A 15,049-nucleotide genomic window follows, 5' to 3' on the forward strand; every position below is an offset into this window, starting at 1 on the left:
GTTTAGGCCGTAGTAGCTTTCTCATCTTCTTTCTTCTCCGCTGTCATTTCTGACTTTTCACCAGTGACGGCGGCGTCAGGTTTGGGTGATGATGATTTACCTCCAAACCATCCACCACCACTTGATTTCTTCTCTTTGTTCTTTTCTTTCTTCTTACCGGCGTTCATGACCAATCTATACCATATTCAAATCATCAGCGAGTGTCCCATATAACCCTACCAGGGAGAAAAGGGTATCTTAGATGCTCATCAGCTCACCTTTCCAACTCTCTTCGTTCATCATCCGATTCATCCGCCTTCACATCCTTGAAGATCCCTCCTATAGTCAGAATCGCCTTGGCCCGCTTCAAAGCTACATCTTTATGTAATCCAGGTTCGTAAAGTACTTTATCCACAACGGCATTCAATACCTACGCCATTTGAACAAGTGAGCTCACACATCTTAAAGATCCGTCACGGGGAATCAGCTCACATTGATGACTTCCCATCGAGTCGCTCTCCAAGTAGTCAACAACATCTTACTTGACACTTCCTGAGCCAACGCCTCCATCTCTTCAGGCGTAGCATCACCCTTAGCTTCGAGTCTTTCCAATTCCTCCATAGCGCTCTGTACACCGATACTACAATTTATCTGCAATTAGTCTGGGCATTTGTACGCGCTACTCAGCAGACTTACGCTGAACCAAGTAAACCCCATCCTTCTTTCACCATACCTCCCTTTTCCTTCAATCTACCGAAAAATCCACCACCGAAGAATTTCTTCGATTTGAGGAAATTGCCTGCCTTCGTAATATACACTTGAGAGATCGTATGGAGCATCTGTCAAACCCTATCAGCTTATCCATCTCAACTTTGAAGTTGAAGAATCAGGTGATACCCACCTCAACACCGAAAGATTCCAATTTCAGATCTTCCGCCTCTATCCTTATCCTACTTTCGAACACTTTGGTCTCTGGATCATCTTTGTCTCCTGGATTCTTGGCATCTACGAAAGGTCTGATACGCTGAGTGAGTTTCTGAACCAATGCTTCGACTCTGTTCGATGACACATTTGTTAGCTATTTTATGTACGAATACTCGCCGCACAGGAGGATAGCTTACCTAGCTTTCTTCTCTTCTTCCTGCTTCTTCTCCAAAGCTTCCAATTGAGCTTTCTGTTCTGGTGTCAACTTTGGTTTACCCTTCTTGTCTTTCCCGGATGAACCACCGCCAACTGAGACTGATCCGGAAGCTGAGCCGGACACGGAAGCTGACCCAGAGGCAGAGGCAGAAGCGGAGAAAGATGAATGATGAGCTAATGAAGTATTGGATTCTTCTGCAGCAGCGGCGGCAGCAGTAGGGCTGACAGTGGTGCCTTCGGATGCAGCTGTGGTGGTAGCTCCTGCAGCGGCGGCAGCTGCTAGTTCCGCATCTCCAGGTACACTTGGGTCGATCTCGCCAGCTTCTTTTGCAGCTTCCATCTCGGCTCGTTCTTCTGGTGTCATAACGACGTCCATGGTGGTTGTGAAGTCTAGATATGGCAGTACTCATGTGAGCTTCTTCGCACCAGACAGCCATACGATGTATAGCTTACCTTTGACCAGAGCAATTTCTCCAATCTATTCAAATCGATCATTTAGTCTCCACCACGCTTGGTTCGCATAGGTACCCATACTCACATAGTCGAAGAAAGCCTCTGAGACACCAACAAATCATCAGCGGGTTATTTACTTCGCGTGGCTTGAAGACGACTCACCTCCTCCGAATATCTTCCCAAAGATCTCTGTAGGATCCATATTCTCCGCTTCAGGCCTGTTCATACCATCTTTACCGACTTTATCGTAGAACGCTCGAGTGTCTGGGTCAGACAGGATCTGGTAGGCTTCACTATTGTCATGAATCGAAATGAGAAAACGAGTCAGATACACTTTCTATTCCACCAAGAGAACAACGAAGGAGAGAGGTTCTACTATGGGAAATGGTCCTTCTCTGAAGCAGAGAGTCCACTCACCCGATTTCCTTGAACTTGATCTCCGCTTCTTCCGAGGAATTTTTGTCAGGGTGCCACTAGATCATATGTCAGATAGTGAGCCAGACTACATGGGAATTGAGCAGCTCACTTTGATGGCGAGCTTTCGATAAGCCTTCTTCAACCTGTAATGATTTACGTCAATCTGTCTGAATGAACCTGTGCTCGATGAGTTGGGTGGACTCACTCGATATCGGTAGCTTCTGGCTTGACGCCGAGTACGTCGTACAGCTGAGTGTCTTTCAATTTCCTAGTTGCCATTGTGGTGTATATGTGACTTGGTCTCGAGATGGAGAGGAAACGTAAAGAAAGATGAAATAGGAAACAGTTGATAATATTGTTATGACGTTCACATACCTCTTGATCCACATAACCCACAGCTTTTCATTTTTTGGTTGATGAGGCGACGTTTATTATGTAATAGCACGTGTTTATGCTTCCCTTTGTTCCTGATTACGCCGTCTGCTCCTGCTGCGGAGGTGGACATGGAGAATGAATGTGTTGACAATTTCAATCAACCAGAGGAAGAGGATTGACTGCGACTGCGACTTTGACTTTCGACTGGGTACCCAGTACATACACAAGCATACAAGCATAACCCATCTCATCATCTATACCTATACCCACACTAGTTTAGTCTGTTTGGATCATCCACCTTGCTGCTTCTCTCGCAGCCGGCTACAAAAGTTTACTACTGATCCATTGATCTGAGCCATATATTCTCATACTTTACTCTCACTTCTCAAATCACCATAATATATATATATAATGAACATATGAACGACCGACTGAACCTGTATAATCTCGGTACGATACAAAAACCACGACAATCCCAAAGATGGAAGATCCAACTCCCCTCGCTGGGCCTTCCAGACCCAGGAGACCTGTGGATAATGCGGATATAGCCAATAAGATATTCGCCTTGCAGAGGAAGAACGCTTCTTCCGGTGATTCTCACGGTGCTTCGAGGTGAGCCTACCCATCCGTCTGGGTCATTGATAATCTCACTCAGCTCATTCCTATATACTTCACTAGACCCTCTAGACGGACCGAATCTTCCGAACGAGAAAGAGAAAGAGAAAGAGAAAGAGAGAGAGAGCGACATCGACTCCCTCAGATAGGTGTCTTACCGGCTGTGGGACCCAGTCGATCATTTCCTAATCCCCCTCCTTCGTAAGCTCAACTACTCTATATCTGCAGACAGTGTAACCACAAGACAGCAGAACTGACGATATATTGTGTCCGACACTTAGTCCCAATAGAACTTCCAACCCTCGTCATCCATCTTCACCACGTCGTACACATCCCTCTCTCCGACCCTCACCGGATATAGACGAATATTCCCGTGGTCCACCTCCTCATGCATCTTCAAGCAGAGCTCTTTTCGATCCATCTCGCACTGCCCCCCCGCAAGTACAAAAGATAGACCGTTCGCCTCGTCCAGTCGTAGAAGAAGAAAGGGTCAGACGTAGGCTGGACTCCAGACCTTCTTCATCATCAAGTAAGAAACTATTTGATCCCACCATTCATGATCCCATGCATTTCTCTCCATCGCCTCGACTTCCCTTTCCTGACTCGTCGGATATCGGATCATCCTCCTCAAGCAAGTTATTGTTGAGAAGACCACCAACAGGAGTAGCGAGGACACCGGAAGAAGAGGCTGATCGAGAGAGGGAGAGAAGGAAGAGGCGAGAAGGTAGTGAGAGGGGTAGTACCAATACGAATCCGAAGAAGAAAGATAGTAGTGATACGAGATCGAAGGGTTCTAGAAGTTCCGAAGGGTCTGAGAGTTTTAAGGATAGGGAAAGGGGAAAGAATAACAGGTAAGCTATCTCTGCACTGCTGTGAAAACGACAGAGTTGCATTCGCAAATCTGATGATCTGGTTTTGTGTTTTTTGGTTATAGTGATACCGGTGTGAAACCGATATTAAAGAAAATCCATGATGAGATTAAGGAGTTGGAAAATGAATTGATCGAAATACATCGCATCATGTCTAATGATCCTGAATATGGAATATTGGGTTTACTCGATGGTGGTAACAGGAATACACATCCTAGGAATAGGAACAATATGATGGGAGATCAGGAATCGGCAGCTTGGATAGATCTTATTGCTAAACATAAAAGGTGAGCTACACCACACAGCAGTATCATACGTGTACATAGCTGATGACAGAGAGACGATGTAGATTGGCAGAATTACATGATCATTTCCTTATCACTCTGTTCGATCCCCTAGTCCCTTCCTCATACCACCAACTATCAGTGAAATACAATATCCCTTCTAGACTTTGGCAAACTGGATTTCACCTCTTATTGGAGAGATTACGATACGCCTGGATGTCAGGGAAAGGTCATTCGACTGCTACTGCATTGGATTTCCTGACGGATGTGGTATACGATGCGTATAGGTTTTATTCTGAATTGTTGGAAAATCAAGCTTTATCGAATTTCAGGACGGCTTGGATAGAAGCTTTAGGTGATTTGGCTAGATATAGGATGACGATCGCCTCGCATGTGCAGGATCCTCCTGCTTCTACTTCAAGTAAGGACAAGCTAGTAAGGATAGATGGTCTTGATGATGAAGGGGAAGAGGGCCAGCGGCCCGACCCGTCAGGAGCGAGTATCGGAGCGGAAGTAGCTCAATCGTGGGATGTAGAGGATAAAGAGACTTGGAGGACGACGGCGAGGGATTGGTATAATATGGGTATTAACGAGAAACCCGGTGAAGGGAGGTTGCATCATCATTTGGCGTTGTTGTGTAGGGATGTCAAAGGTCAGGAAGGAAGGGCATTACATCATTTCGTGAAAAGGTAAGTCGAACCCAATTTATCTTATCCTCTTCTTTGGGACACTTCAATCGTGTTTGCAGACCTTGTCACTAATCTCACCCTACTTCCCAGCTTAACGGTCACTCACGAGTACCCGACATCTCGTGAATCCATCTTACCACTTTTCGATTCCGCTCTTCAGAATCAGCGGTCTCTTCCCGAAGCTACAGCTATGGACCTATTCATCCGTCTTCACGGTATGTTATTCACTCGAATTTCACTTGACGACTTCGACGCAGTCATGTCACGATATATGGAACGACTAGAGGAAGACGCGCGATTAGATGGGGTATCGAGGAAAGTCGTGATTGGACAAACGGATTGGATGATCATGGCTTCTGTCTCGTTGGGAAGTATAATGCAATACGGAACAAGTAGCGGTATAGTCCGTAAAGCCCTTTCGCAAGAGGGTGCAGAGAGAAGACGAGCTCAAGCTTTGGCAGATAACGAGGATGGAGAAATTGATGATGGAGAGAATCAACCGAATAATGAAGGATTGAACATAGATGGTATGGCACCATTGAGGACAATCTCACCAATACCTATCAACGGGAATGGCTTCATCGACACTGAAGACGTACAACCCATAACGTTCACCTACGCATTGAAATTGGCTTTTGCGATATTTGAATTCGTCTTGTCCCATCCTAATCGTATACAGGGATTTCATCAAGTACTTAACCCATTCATCACTATCTTCCTTACTTTTCTCGCTACGGTCTTTCGTCAGCCTCATGTAGGATCTTCGTTGGTACTCTCGGTACCATGGGAAAGATTATGTCAATTTACAAATTCGACCAATCTCGAAATCATCGAAGAGAAAAGGTTGGTCAGTGGATTACCATTACCTGAGGATTGGTTGTTACGTGGGAATGAATGGGTGGGTAGACGGGTTTATGAAAGGGGATTTTGGAAGAGTAAATCTACCTCTGCTACGAATGGTAATGGAAGAGGATCAACCGGTAGTGGTAGCGGTGGAATGGTCCAACCTAGAAAAGGAGGTAATTTCGAGTCCGAGATGGATGTCTTATTAGCCAATTTTGATCCACCCGTCGGAAGATCACTTGAAGATGGGGTAGTAGATGATTTAGAAGGAGATACGGATTCGTCATCTGCGATCAACTCAAGAAGATATAAGAGGGTTGTATGGACGATCGGAGTCATGGTTAAATTTGTGGATGGATTGGAATTGAACGGGGATGGAAAGGTCGCTGTGGAGGGTACTTTGAAAGAGAGATTGATGGAATTGGAGAGGCAAAAAGAAAGAGAACGAGAAGAAGAAAGGAGAAGGGATAAGAAGAGGAGGGATAGAGAGAGGGAAGAGGAATTGGAGTTCGAGATGGAGGAATTGGACGTGGATCTGGACTTGAGTGGTGAAGAGGATGAAGAGCTGGTTGCGTTGAGGGTGAGTAGATTGCTTCTTCACATATCTTATCGTGTCATATCCTACTGGTATCTGTACCTTTGAGAACATTGTGAGGTGAATTGTGGCGCTGACCTTCGTTCCATCTCATTCACAGAACCGACGACGTGAACTTCAAGGTCTCTTATCCACCTCTTCCCCCTTACCAACTTCCAAGTCAAGATCAAAGAAGTCTAAACGATCAAATTTACATGTCGTCCCTGGCTATACTATGTTGCTGTTCGATACCAACGTCCTGGTTGATTCTCTCCGATTGTTCAGCAAGGTTGTAGAAGGTGGTCAATGGAGTGTGATCGTGCCTTTACCAGGTGATTTGGGGCATCATCTCTGCAGATGTCTTCTGTGTACCATTTGTGCATAATATACATAATTGAATATATGCTGATTATTGCATTTCACTTAGTGGTAACCGAATTAGATGGGCTATCTAAAGAACCCGGTAGTCTAGGTACAAATTCTATCAAATCGATCAAATATCTAGAATCGACCATACGAACTCATTCCTTGACACTCAAGATCCAAACTTCCAAAGGAAACTATCTATCCGATTTGTTAATCAGGACTGAATCCCTCCCTACCACTGATGGAGATGAGAAAGATAGTGGAGGGACAATGGACGATAGGATAATCCAAATTGCTTCGTTTGCCGAAAACAACTTTATGGATCGATCGACTTTACTTGGTATGCCCAGTATCAGTTCATCGGAGAAGGAGACCACGAGTAAAGTCCTGGTGGTTAGTAATGATAGGAATTTGAGGTTGATGGCGATGTCGAAAGGGTTGAGGGCGGTTGATGAGAGGGAGTTGAAGAGTGTATTGGAGAGGGTGTGAGGGGACCTAGCTACATATAAAGGGTCTATAAGACGGAAGTCATGTAGCTCACTACAAAGGTGGATTAGGAAGTGCAACAAAACGGACGGAAGGGAGAAGAAGGATATTCATCTATTTCTATACAAAGTTAGTTGAGGATGATATCACCTTTGTATATCAATACAATATCACACTCGGCTGTATTGTATCTGTACAGTATGTATTGTAATATAGGTGTAGTATACGGTGGATGCATACCAATCATGTGCCAAGTGCATCGAGACAGGGGGCTGTGCGGTGTGAGTCTGAGCGTACAAGTCACTGTATGTAAAGTAAGTAGTACGTGTTTCACATTTGTATGGTTCCCTTCCCCTTCCCATTCCCACCCCTTCCTCCCCCATAGGATGACCAGAGTATAGTACAGTGAGAGTGAAGCGAACAGTGCACAACAGCATGACTGCAGATACATGCATGCATGGCTGATATCCTTTAATCTTCTTTCTTTTCTCTTTCCTTTATTCTCTTACTCATCGACCCTTCTCCCCTCTCATCGCTCTCCTATCAAACAATCATAATAAACCTTCAAACCACACTCATTAATATCAAATATCAGCTTCTATTCTCTTCGACTCAATCCGATCCACCATGAGATTCTCATTGACCATTTCGACCCTCGTCCTGAGCTTGGGTGCAGTCTCAGCTCAATTGACAGTCACTGAACCAAGAGCCGATCATTGGTGTGAGTGGGGTCATTCCTTTCACTTCTCTTCGGCTGCTCCATCTGCGAAAGCTTCTATTTCAGCTGATCCCCGCTTTGTTATATATATAGGGGTTGCTCAAAGTCTAAACACATTGGCATGGGAAGGTTCTTCCCCTGATCAGTTTTCGGTATTTTTGAGTAATACTGATACGAATGTCCTTGTGAGTGGATTTCAGCTCTCCATATACCATATACCATATACCCATATCTACTGTATATATAAATGCTATCTGTGTTTGTTCATATCTATAAAATCTATAAAATCGATCTGATGATAGATATTTCACTCTGATAGACTTCAATCCTCGCTTTGACCTCTGTTACATACGCATACGATAGATCCAAAACTATCAATCCGTGAGCGCACCTTTACCTCATCTTCAATGAGAGACTAGAAGCTGACTTGTCTCGAGGATGTAGAGGAGGTGTGACCCCCTCTGGAGGATATACAATCTTACTTACCAACCCACTCAACTCGTCAGGTATATCCAATCCTCCTATCAACTTGAGACTATTTCCTTACCAAGCTGATTGATATGCGTCATATCACAGACGTTTACGCTAAATCCGAGACTTTTGAAATCAAAGCTGTCGGTTCAACTTACCCACCTCAAGGTTCCTCTGCCGGTTCATCTGCGTCTGCTTCCGGATCTGGAACAGCTAGTGGGTCCGCCGCGTCCAGTGCAGCTAGTGCCAGTGCTTCTTCAACTGGATCGAACTCTGCTGGAACCAAATTGGACGTCGGAAAAGGTTTGATGGGTATTATCAGCCTTGTCGGTGGAGCAATGGCTTTATTCTGAGCATGATGCAGCGAGCAACGATCAGTAGATTCAGGAAGCTTGGTAAGGCCAGATAGACATAGGACGGGGAAGGACGGGACATGGTGTTTACTAGCTCATAGGACATTCACTCTTCAATGGTTCATCCTTACGATATCAGTACGGTAATGTTTCCATTTCATTCTATGTCAGTCAACTTGAATTATATATGTGATTTCTTGTAAATGTGGTATAATTGATGAATATTTATGATCTTTCAACTCATCATGACTTAAATACAATTCCCCTCTTCGGATCGTATGGGCCCATGAGTTTGATCAATGTTGTATTCCTCAAATTTGAGCGAGAGGTTCGATTCGTCCCATGATGGACGTTGAGACGTCGACCCACGTGTTGTGAACCCAGCCAGATCAACACCTACAAGTAATGCATTTATTCCATCGTTTTCAACTAAATTTTCAAATACTCTCCCAATCCAAATTTTTAATTCTTCTTTCCCTTCTTTTTGCTTGATCTTACTTTCCCTTCCGTTCCAGAAGCCTCATTCCCACTAGTAACCTCACCTCCACTCAAAAGTTCGTCTCCTGAACTTGCTCCTCCAGCAGTAGTAGACTTTTTCTTCAATTTCGATTGTCTATTCTTCAAGTGAGATTCAGGGATCCAATCTTCCTCATAAGGTTTGACATTGGGATAAACACTCTTCTGTTCAGCGGGTACAACAGCTTTAACCTTCTTCTTTTGACCGCCTTTCTTCGTTGCGGGGGTAGAAAAGAAAGTTTGATATACTGCGTAAGCACCGCCTAGGAGTGCAGTGGAAAGGATGAGATAGAGGAACAAGAGGGATGGATCGAACCATGATGAAGTTGGTTCGACTACTGAGACGGTTTGATTCATTGCTGTGAGCTGGTGTAGACCTTTGGAGGCGTCGGAAGTTTCTTGGAGGTTTACCCAGACTGTTAGACCGAGTTCTTGAGGACGGAATCTATAGTCACATTATGATTACAAATTAGCAAGCTGGCAAGTATATTGTCAATAGGGCTGATGGACATGGCAGTGGATACATGTGGGTGGAATACGTCTTCGTTCTAGGTTGATGAAGAGATCTTGCACTCACTCGCTGTAAACTTGATAAGGAGCACTGAGATTACTTCCAGCAACTATGGGAACATTGTATTTGAGTGTGGAAGCGTTTTTGACCTGGTCAATGAGAGTCAGAAAAACCATAAATATCAGCCTTTGTCCTGGTACATGAGCTGATCACAAATGGTGAACATACAGTAACCCAGTGATTATTGACATCGTGATAACTTGCTGAAGCAGAAACCAAGGTGTAATTCTTGGTACCCTGATTGACTAGATGGAGTAACAGTCCATTTTGTTCACCATTCACCACGACTATATAGTACCAGGGCAAATCGTTTGTATCAGCCCGATGTAGCTTGACAGGTCACACGAGCAAGATGAGACACTCACGTCCGAATGGGTTGGTTTCGGGGAAAGAAGCGGAGACGAGAACATCGTCTTCTGCAGAGGGAGAGAACATACCTGAAATTTCAAACAATGTATGATTAGCTGTGACTCTTTGTCATGAATCTCCCAGCTGCTTACCCATTGTGTTGTTTTGCTTGCTGGTTGTGATTGGGATAGATGAGGATCAGAAGTTGAAGATGATTTGCCTACCACTTGAATAACCGGATCCAGCGAGCAATGATGTGCTGACACTCACTCATGTTAACACCTTAATCCAGGTATCAGATCAGGCACGTACCGGGGGCCATATCCCCGTGAGTGTGGCACTCGCTTCCGGTGGAGGTGGATCACCCTCTTCAAGTGATCAATAACAATGTTAGCTCAAGATTGGGTCAATGGTCATAGCGTCGAATTCCTTTCAACCTTACTGTAACCCCTTTCACTTGTCACTTGAACTCAATGAGAAACGATGGGGGAAGAGCAGAATGACAACGACAGAGAGCAAGCTCATCATTCACATTCAATGGCGTCACCAGGGCTCTCTTTACCTACGAGATCAGCAAGTGTAAAGGTATTTCAAAATGGTGAGGCTGGTGATCCAGATTCGAATCCAGATCTGGTGAGGAGAGATAGTTTGGAAGATACCAAGTCATTCGTAGGTTCTTCAATTTCCTCTTTTGCATAAGCATACATCCATGGGATGGGCTTCTGATCGTATTCTTGTGTACATGAAGTACGGGGTCAGACCAACTTCCCCACCATCCCTATCGATCCATCGACCCAATTCATCCTTATCAAAAGTCAGTAAACGAATACGATCATCTTCACTCAATTCTACCCCCTCATCCATCGCCGGTGTAGGTTCTCCACCACGCAGTAGTGCACCATTACCTACTCCCAAGGGATTTCTTTCACCTAAAAAACCAAATTTGGCTATTCGCCTGGAGAAAAAGGAGAGAACTTCCACTTCTTCCTCCAATCTCCGTACCAACTATCATACTCATGAGGATGGAGGATTAAATGGTCATAATGGTATAGATAAATATTCAAATTCGAATATAGAATTGATATCAAGTAGATCAATATCACCACTTCAAGAAGAAGAAGATTCCGAACAACCAGCTATCAAGGATAATCGGTACAATACCTTTGGTGAAAGCGGATTAGAACTGAGTGATATAGGCTCGAGATCTGGATCTGGAAAACCTATACAACAGAAATCGTCAAATATATCATTATCTTTCGACAATTATAACAATATACATACTCAAAATAAGTTGAATACGAATACGTCAAACTTGAGTGCCAATACCAATTGGGATAAATCGATAGGTAGATCCATAACTGAAATGTCTACTCCTCCTAGGACGGCTAATAGTGAATTATCTTCGGATGAATTGGTCAACAGTAGAGATAGGGATAGTGATCTGGAGAAAGGAACGGTCCTAGATAGGAGCAATTCATCCAAATTAAAATCTAGACCATCTTTAGCGAAAAATGGGAATAGGGGCGGGAATGAAAGACACAAAAGGAAATATGAATCATTTGAGAATCCCTTGACTACATTCTTCTGGAATGGTAAATTAATGACTGGAGGCGATAATTGGTGGTCAATCTTGATGATCACCGTTTTCTTATTGGGATTATCGGGTGTATGGCTAGGAACGACGGGAGTATGGTTATGGGTTAATGGGAGGGAATATGGAATGGTGAGAGGTGGTGGGGTAGCAATTACTATCATCTTCGTGTGAGTATCTGTGCTTTCTTCATAGATCGCAACCTGATAAGAACAGCTATATCATACGAATACTGAATCTTGAATACAGGTATCTATTCGGTATAACGACTAGTTCGTTAATTGCTTCGGCATTCAGAGATCCAGGTGAGTTCAATGAGTCATAGTGGATTGGTCTGGACAGACAAAAGCTCATATACTCTGATATAATTGCAATGCAGGTATCATACCACGTAAATTAGATATAGATCCACCTATGTCTCGAAATGACGATTATTGGGAAGCTTGGCCAAGGGATATCGATGTGAATGGTACAAAGTCAGTTGTCCTTCTTGATTACCAATAGTGCGGTAGCTGATTGTTTGTTTTAGAGTGACGGTGAAATACTGCGAGACGTGTCAGAGTTACAGACCACCTAGAAGTAGTCATTGTAGATTGGTAAGTCAGCTACGAAAGTCACAAAGTAATCAGATTAGCTGACATAATCAATTCTTGCAGTGCGGAAACTGTGTAGATGGAATTGGTGAGTTGACGATACGCTCGATATAAATCGAGGAACAACCTGATTTATCAATTGATATTGGTATCAGACCATCATTGCTCGTATCTACATTCGTGTGTGGGAAAGAGGAATTACTTCTCATTTCTAGTATTACTTATTTCCGCTGTGAGTATTGTCCTTTTGTTACTTCGCAATCTACAACAACTCTCTTCCTCGTCTTCATTTTCCATTACTGATCATCTACCCTTTCCATTAATTTCATTCGTGCGCATTCGCTAATGTATCATCGCTTTTTTACGATAACGCAGACCATAGCAGACATCTATATCATAGTCTTCTCCGCACTTCACTTTTCCCTTCTATGCCATCACGACCATGTATCATTCCGTAAAGCTTTATCGGAATCACCAGGTGCAGCCGTCAGTTTCTTGTTGGGAGTCATGTTGATATTACCTATAATGTTTTTGCTATGGTATCATCTTAGAGTAAGATACTGCTCTTGTACTCTCACCACAATTTCGTATCATAGTCAGCTAATATTGTATGATAGTTATTGTTATATAATATAACAACAGTCGAACAGGTAAGTTCGCCTTTGTGCTTGAGCCATCATGGGATCATAGCTTACTGTCCATTGCGTGCGAACAGATACGAGCCAACACCTCTAGCAACTTATTCGTAACTTCCAAACGACCCGATAATCCATTCGGCTCCAATAGCTTATTTGACAATATTATTTTGGCTTCGATCGGTAGACCTCAGTTCCCAAGCTGGATAGATGCAAGTGGGATCGAGGAGGTCGATAAGAGGGAGATCAATCCGGCTTTGAAAGATCTAAGATGGGTTAGAGAGAGGGAGGGGTTGTAGATATAGTAAGATTAGTATATGGTTGTATAGTAGATTTACTCTTCATCATATGGCAAGAGGTTATCATTGCTTACTTAGGTTCGATGGTACTATTGCGAGTGGTTTGGGAATATAGAATATAACAGAAGCATATTTTCATTTTCTGTCCTCCTTTTGTCATGCACAGCGTATGTGGTACAGTAGTTGATCAATTTGTCGCATAATCTTACTTGTACTTGTCGTAGCCTTTCTTTCTTCTTCTTTATTATCCAGTACCTCATCACACTACAACTTCTTCACAGCGAACTCATTCGATCTGTCTCTTTCGCTTTTTTTTCTTTTTCTTTTCTTCTCAATCTTCCGTACTGATCAATTAATTCCCTTTCCCACCATTCGTCCCTTCTCTAAATGGTTCCATGCCACTTGATTCCCTTACAGCAGCAGCTAGCGCAGACCAATCTTGATCTTTCCCTCCCAGCTCCTTGGATCTTTCCATATTCTTCATGGCTAATTCGATAGTAGGTAAATCCACTGGATGACCTAGATCCTCACCGAGTGATAACATATTACGAGCGTCTATAAAATCAAAGGGCAAACCGCAAATACAAATACAGAATCGAAAAAAGTTGGTCAATCAATTGTATTCAACATGAAATGATTGAATATTGATGTTGATTCTACTCACCCTTTAATCCTCCGTCTATGCTGAACCCACTCCCAGATTTGAATATCCCTTTGGAGATCAGGTTGGAGTATGCCAATAACGGAGGAGCGGGTATGAATTGTTCTGCAAGAATGAGAGTGATGACAGCAATTAGCATTATTCATGTATTCAAGTGGTGTTTATATACTATGTACTCACGTAAGAATCCATTGAACACCTCTGGATCGACACCTATTCCATCTCCCAAAGCATATGATTCAGAGAGAAGTTGGATCCAACCCAATAAAACCATATTGCCCATTGATTTGAGTGCGGTAGCTATATATTCGTATCCATAACAGAGTGCCGCGAAATGGAATGATCAGCTCAGCTCCTCAATAATCTAAAGATCGATCATTAACTTACCCTTCTTGACATCCTCTCCTACGTCCACGACCCTATCCCCTACAGCAGGTATCAAAATCCCTTTTACCTTCTCCTTAATCTCCACTGGACCCGAGAAGACAATAAGTAATTTGGATGCTTCTGCCATAGGTGGTCGACCGAATACAGGACATGAAAGGTATGTTGCGCCTACTGATGAAGCTTGTTCGGCTAATTTACCTATGTGCGTGAGACGAAAGAGGAGTTATCAGCAGTGGCACTCTGCTTTGAACTTGTATTTAGGTATGAGAGAAGTACCAACTACTGGTGATAGCTTTCAAACTACTTTGATCTACAAAGACCACCCCTTTCCTCTCCTTCTTTTCAAGGTAATTGAAAGCCTTAGTATAGACATCTCCCGCAGCCTTATCGTCAATTAACATACTGAATACCATATCCGACTTTTCGACCACCTCTTCGACGCTCTCTGCGAAATGCGTCGCGGGAGCATGCGGTCTGAGTAAGTCGTATTTAGCTGGAGATCTATTCCACACGGTCATTGGTAGGAAATTATTGGCCTTGATGTATTTTGTGAGGTTAATGGAAATGGGTAAGCCCATTGCTCCCAGACCGATGTATCCTATTCGAAGAGGAGATGACATTGTTCGAAACTTTTCCTGTGGGATGGATATGGATGGTGATTCAATTAGGTTGTTTGACTTGGTTGTTATATAACTATTTACTGTTACGAGTAAGGGTGAAGGTTGAGATTGAGTCTAGTCTAGTCGAGTCGAGTAGAAAGGAGATGATTTATAAGGATATTAATCGTATTATCAATCTTTCACCCGAGATGGGGTT

At 43.4% G+C, this 15,049-nt stretch overlaps 6 protein-coding genes across 6 annotated transcripts; 3 read left to right on the forward strand and 3 right to left on the reverse strand.

Annotated features, from left to right (window-relative positions):
• Nucleotides 1–2: 2 nt before the first annotated feature.
• Nucleotides 3–2,268, reverse strand: I203_104065 (uncharacterized protein; the record flags this gene model as incomplete). The annotated part of the gene is made up of 12 exons (XM_019149632.1): nt 3–174; nt 258–409; nt 472–619; nt 676–818; nt 881–1,034; nt 1,101–1,509; nt 1,573–1,597; nt 1,658–1,674; nt 1,735–1,865; nt 1,990–2,045; nt 2,099–2,132; nt 2,195–2,268. The coding sequence occupies 12 exons, from the start codon at nt 2,266–2,268 to the stop codon at nt 3–5; spliced, it is 1,515 nt and encodes a 504-aa protein (XP_019001175.1).
• Nucleotides 2,269–2,845: 577 nt separating this feature from the next.
• On the forward strand, nt 2,846–7,093 carry I203_104066 (uncharacterized protein; the record flags this gene model as incomplete). The annotated part of the gene is made up of 8 exons (XM_019149633.1): nt 2,846–2,976; nt 3,043–3,180; nt 3,261–3,830; nt 3,914–4,135; nt 4,198–4,821; nt 4,912–6,244; nt 6,360–6,570; nt 6,666–7,093. 8 exons carry the CDS (start codon nt 2,846–2,848, stop codon nt 7,091–7,093), a joined length of 3,657 nt encoding a protein of 1,218 aa, XP_019001176.1.
• A 624-nt stretch (nt 7,094–7,717) lies between these two features.
• On the forward strand, nt 7,718–8,632 carry I203_104067 (uncharacterized protein; the record flags this gene model as incomplete). Its single annotated transcript, XM_019149634.1, has 5 exons — nt 7,718–7,811; nt 7,902–7,993; nt 8,128–8,189; nt 8,253–8,314; nt 8,385–8,632. The coding sequence occupies 5 exons, from the start codon at nt 7,718–7,720 to the stop codon at nt 8,630–8,632; spliced, it is 558 nt and encodes a 185-aa protein (XP_019001177.1).
• A 462-nt stretch (nt 8,633–9,094) lies between these two features.
• I203_104068 (uncharacterized protein) lies at nt 9,095–10,154 on the reverse strand (the record flags this gene model as incomplete). The annotated part of the gene is made up of 4 exons (XM_019149635.1): nt 9,095–9,593; nt 9,726–9,808; nt 9,888–10,006; nt 10,085–10,154. The coding sequence occupies 4 exons, from the start codon at nt 10,152–10,154 to the stop codon at nt 9,095–9,097; spliced, it is 771 nt and encodes a 256-aa protein (XP_019001178.1).
• Nucleotides 10,155–10,550: 396 nt separating this feature from the next.
• On the forward strand, nt 10,551–13,185 carry I203_104069 (uncharacterized protein; the record flags this gene model as incomplete). Its single annotated transcript, XM_019149636.2, has 10 exons — nt 10,551–10,736; nt 10,816–11,828; nt 11,908–11,963; nt 12,038–12,134; nt 12,188–12,254; nt 12,315–12,339; nt 12,407–12,483; nt 12,627–12,803; nt 12,869–12,901; nt 12,967–13,185. The coding sequence occupies 10 exons, from the start codon at nt 10,551–10,553 to the stop codon at nt 13,183–13,185; spliced, it is 1,950 nt and encodes a 649-aa protein (XP_019001179.2).
• Nucleotides 13,186–13,537: 352 nt separating this feature from the next.
• I203_104070 (uncharacterized protein) lies at nt 13,538–14,853 on the reverse strand (the record flags this gene model as incomplete). Its single annotated transcript, XM_019149637.1, has 5 exons — nt 13,538–13,740; nt 13,850–13,951; nt 14,027–14,146; nt 14,234–14,431; nt 14,514–14,853. 5 exons carry the CDS (start codon nt 14,851–14,853, stop codon nt 13,538–13,540), a joined length of 963 nt encoding a protein of 320 aa, XP_019001180.1.
• Nucleotides 14,854–15,049: the final 196 nt, after the last annotated feature.

This window comes from Kwoniella mangroviensis, assembly GCF_000507465.2.
Source record: "Kwoniella mangroviensis CBS 8507 chromosome 1 map unlocalized Ctg01, whole genome shotgun sequence".
Classification (NCBI taxonomy): Eukaryota; Fungi; Basidiomycota; class Tremellomycetes; order Tremellales; family Cryptococcaceae; genus Kwoniella; species Kwoniella mangrovensis.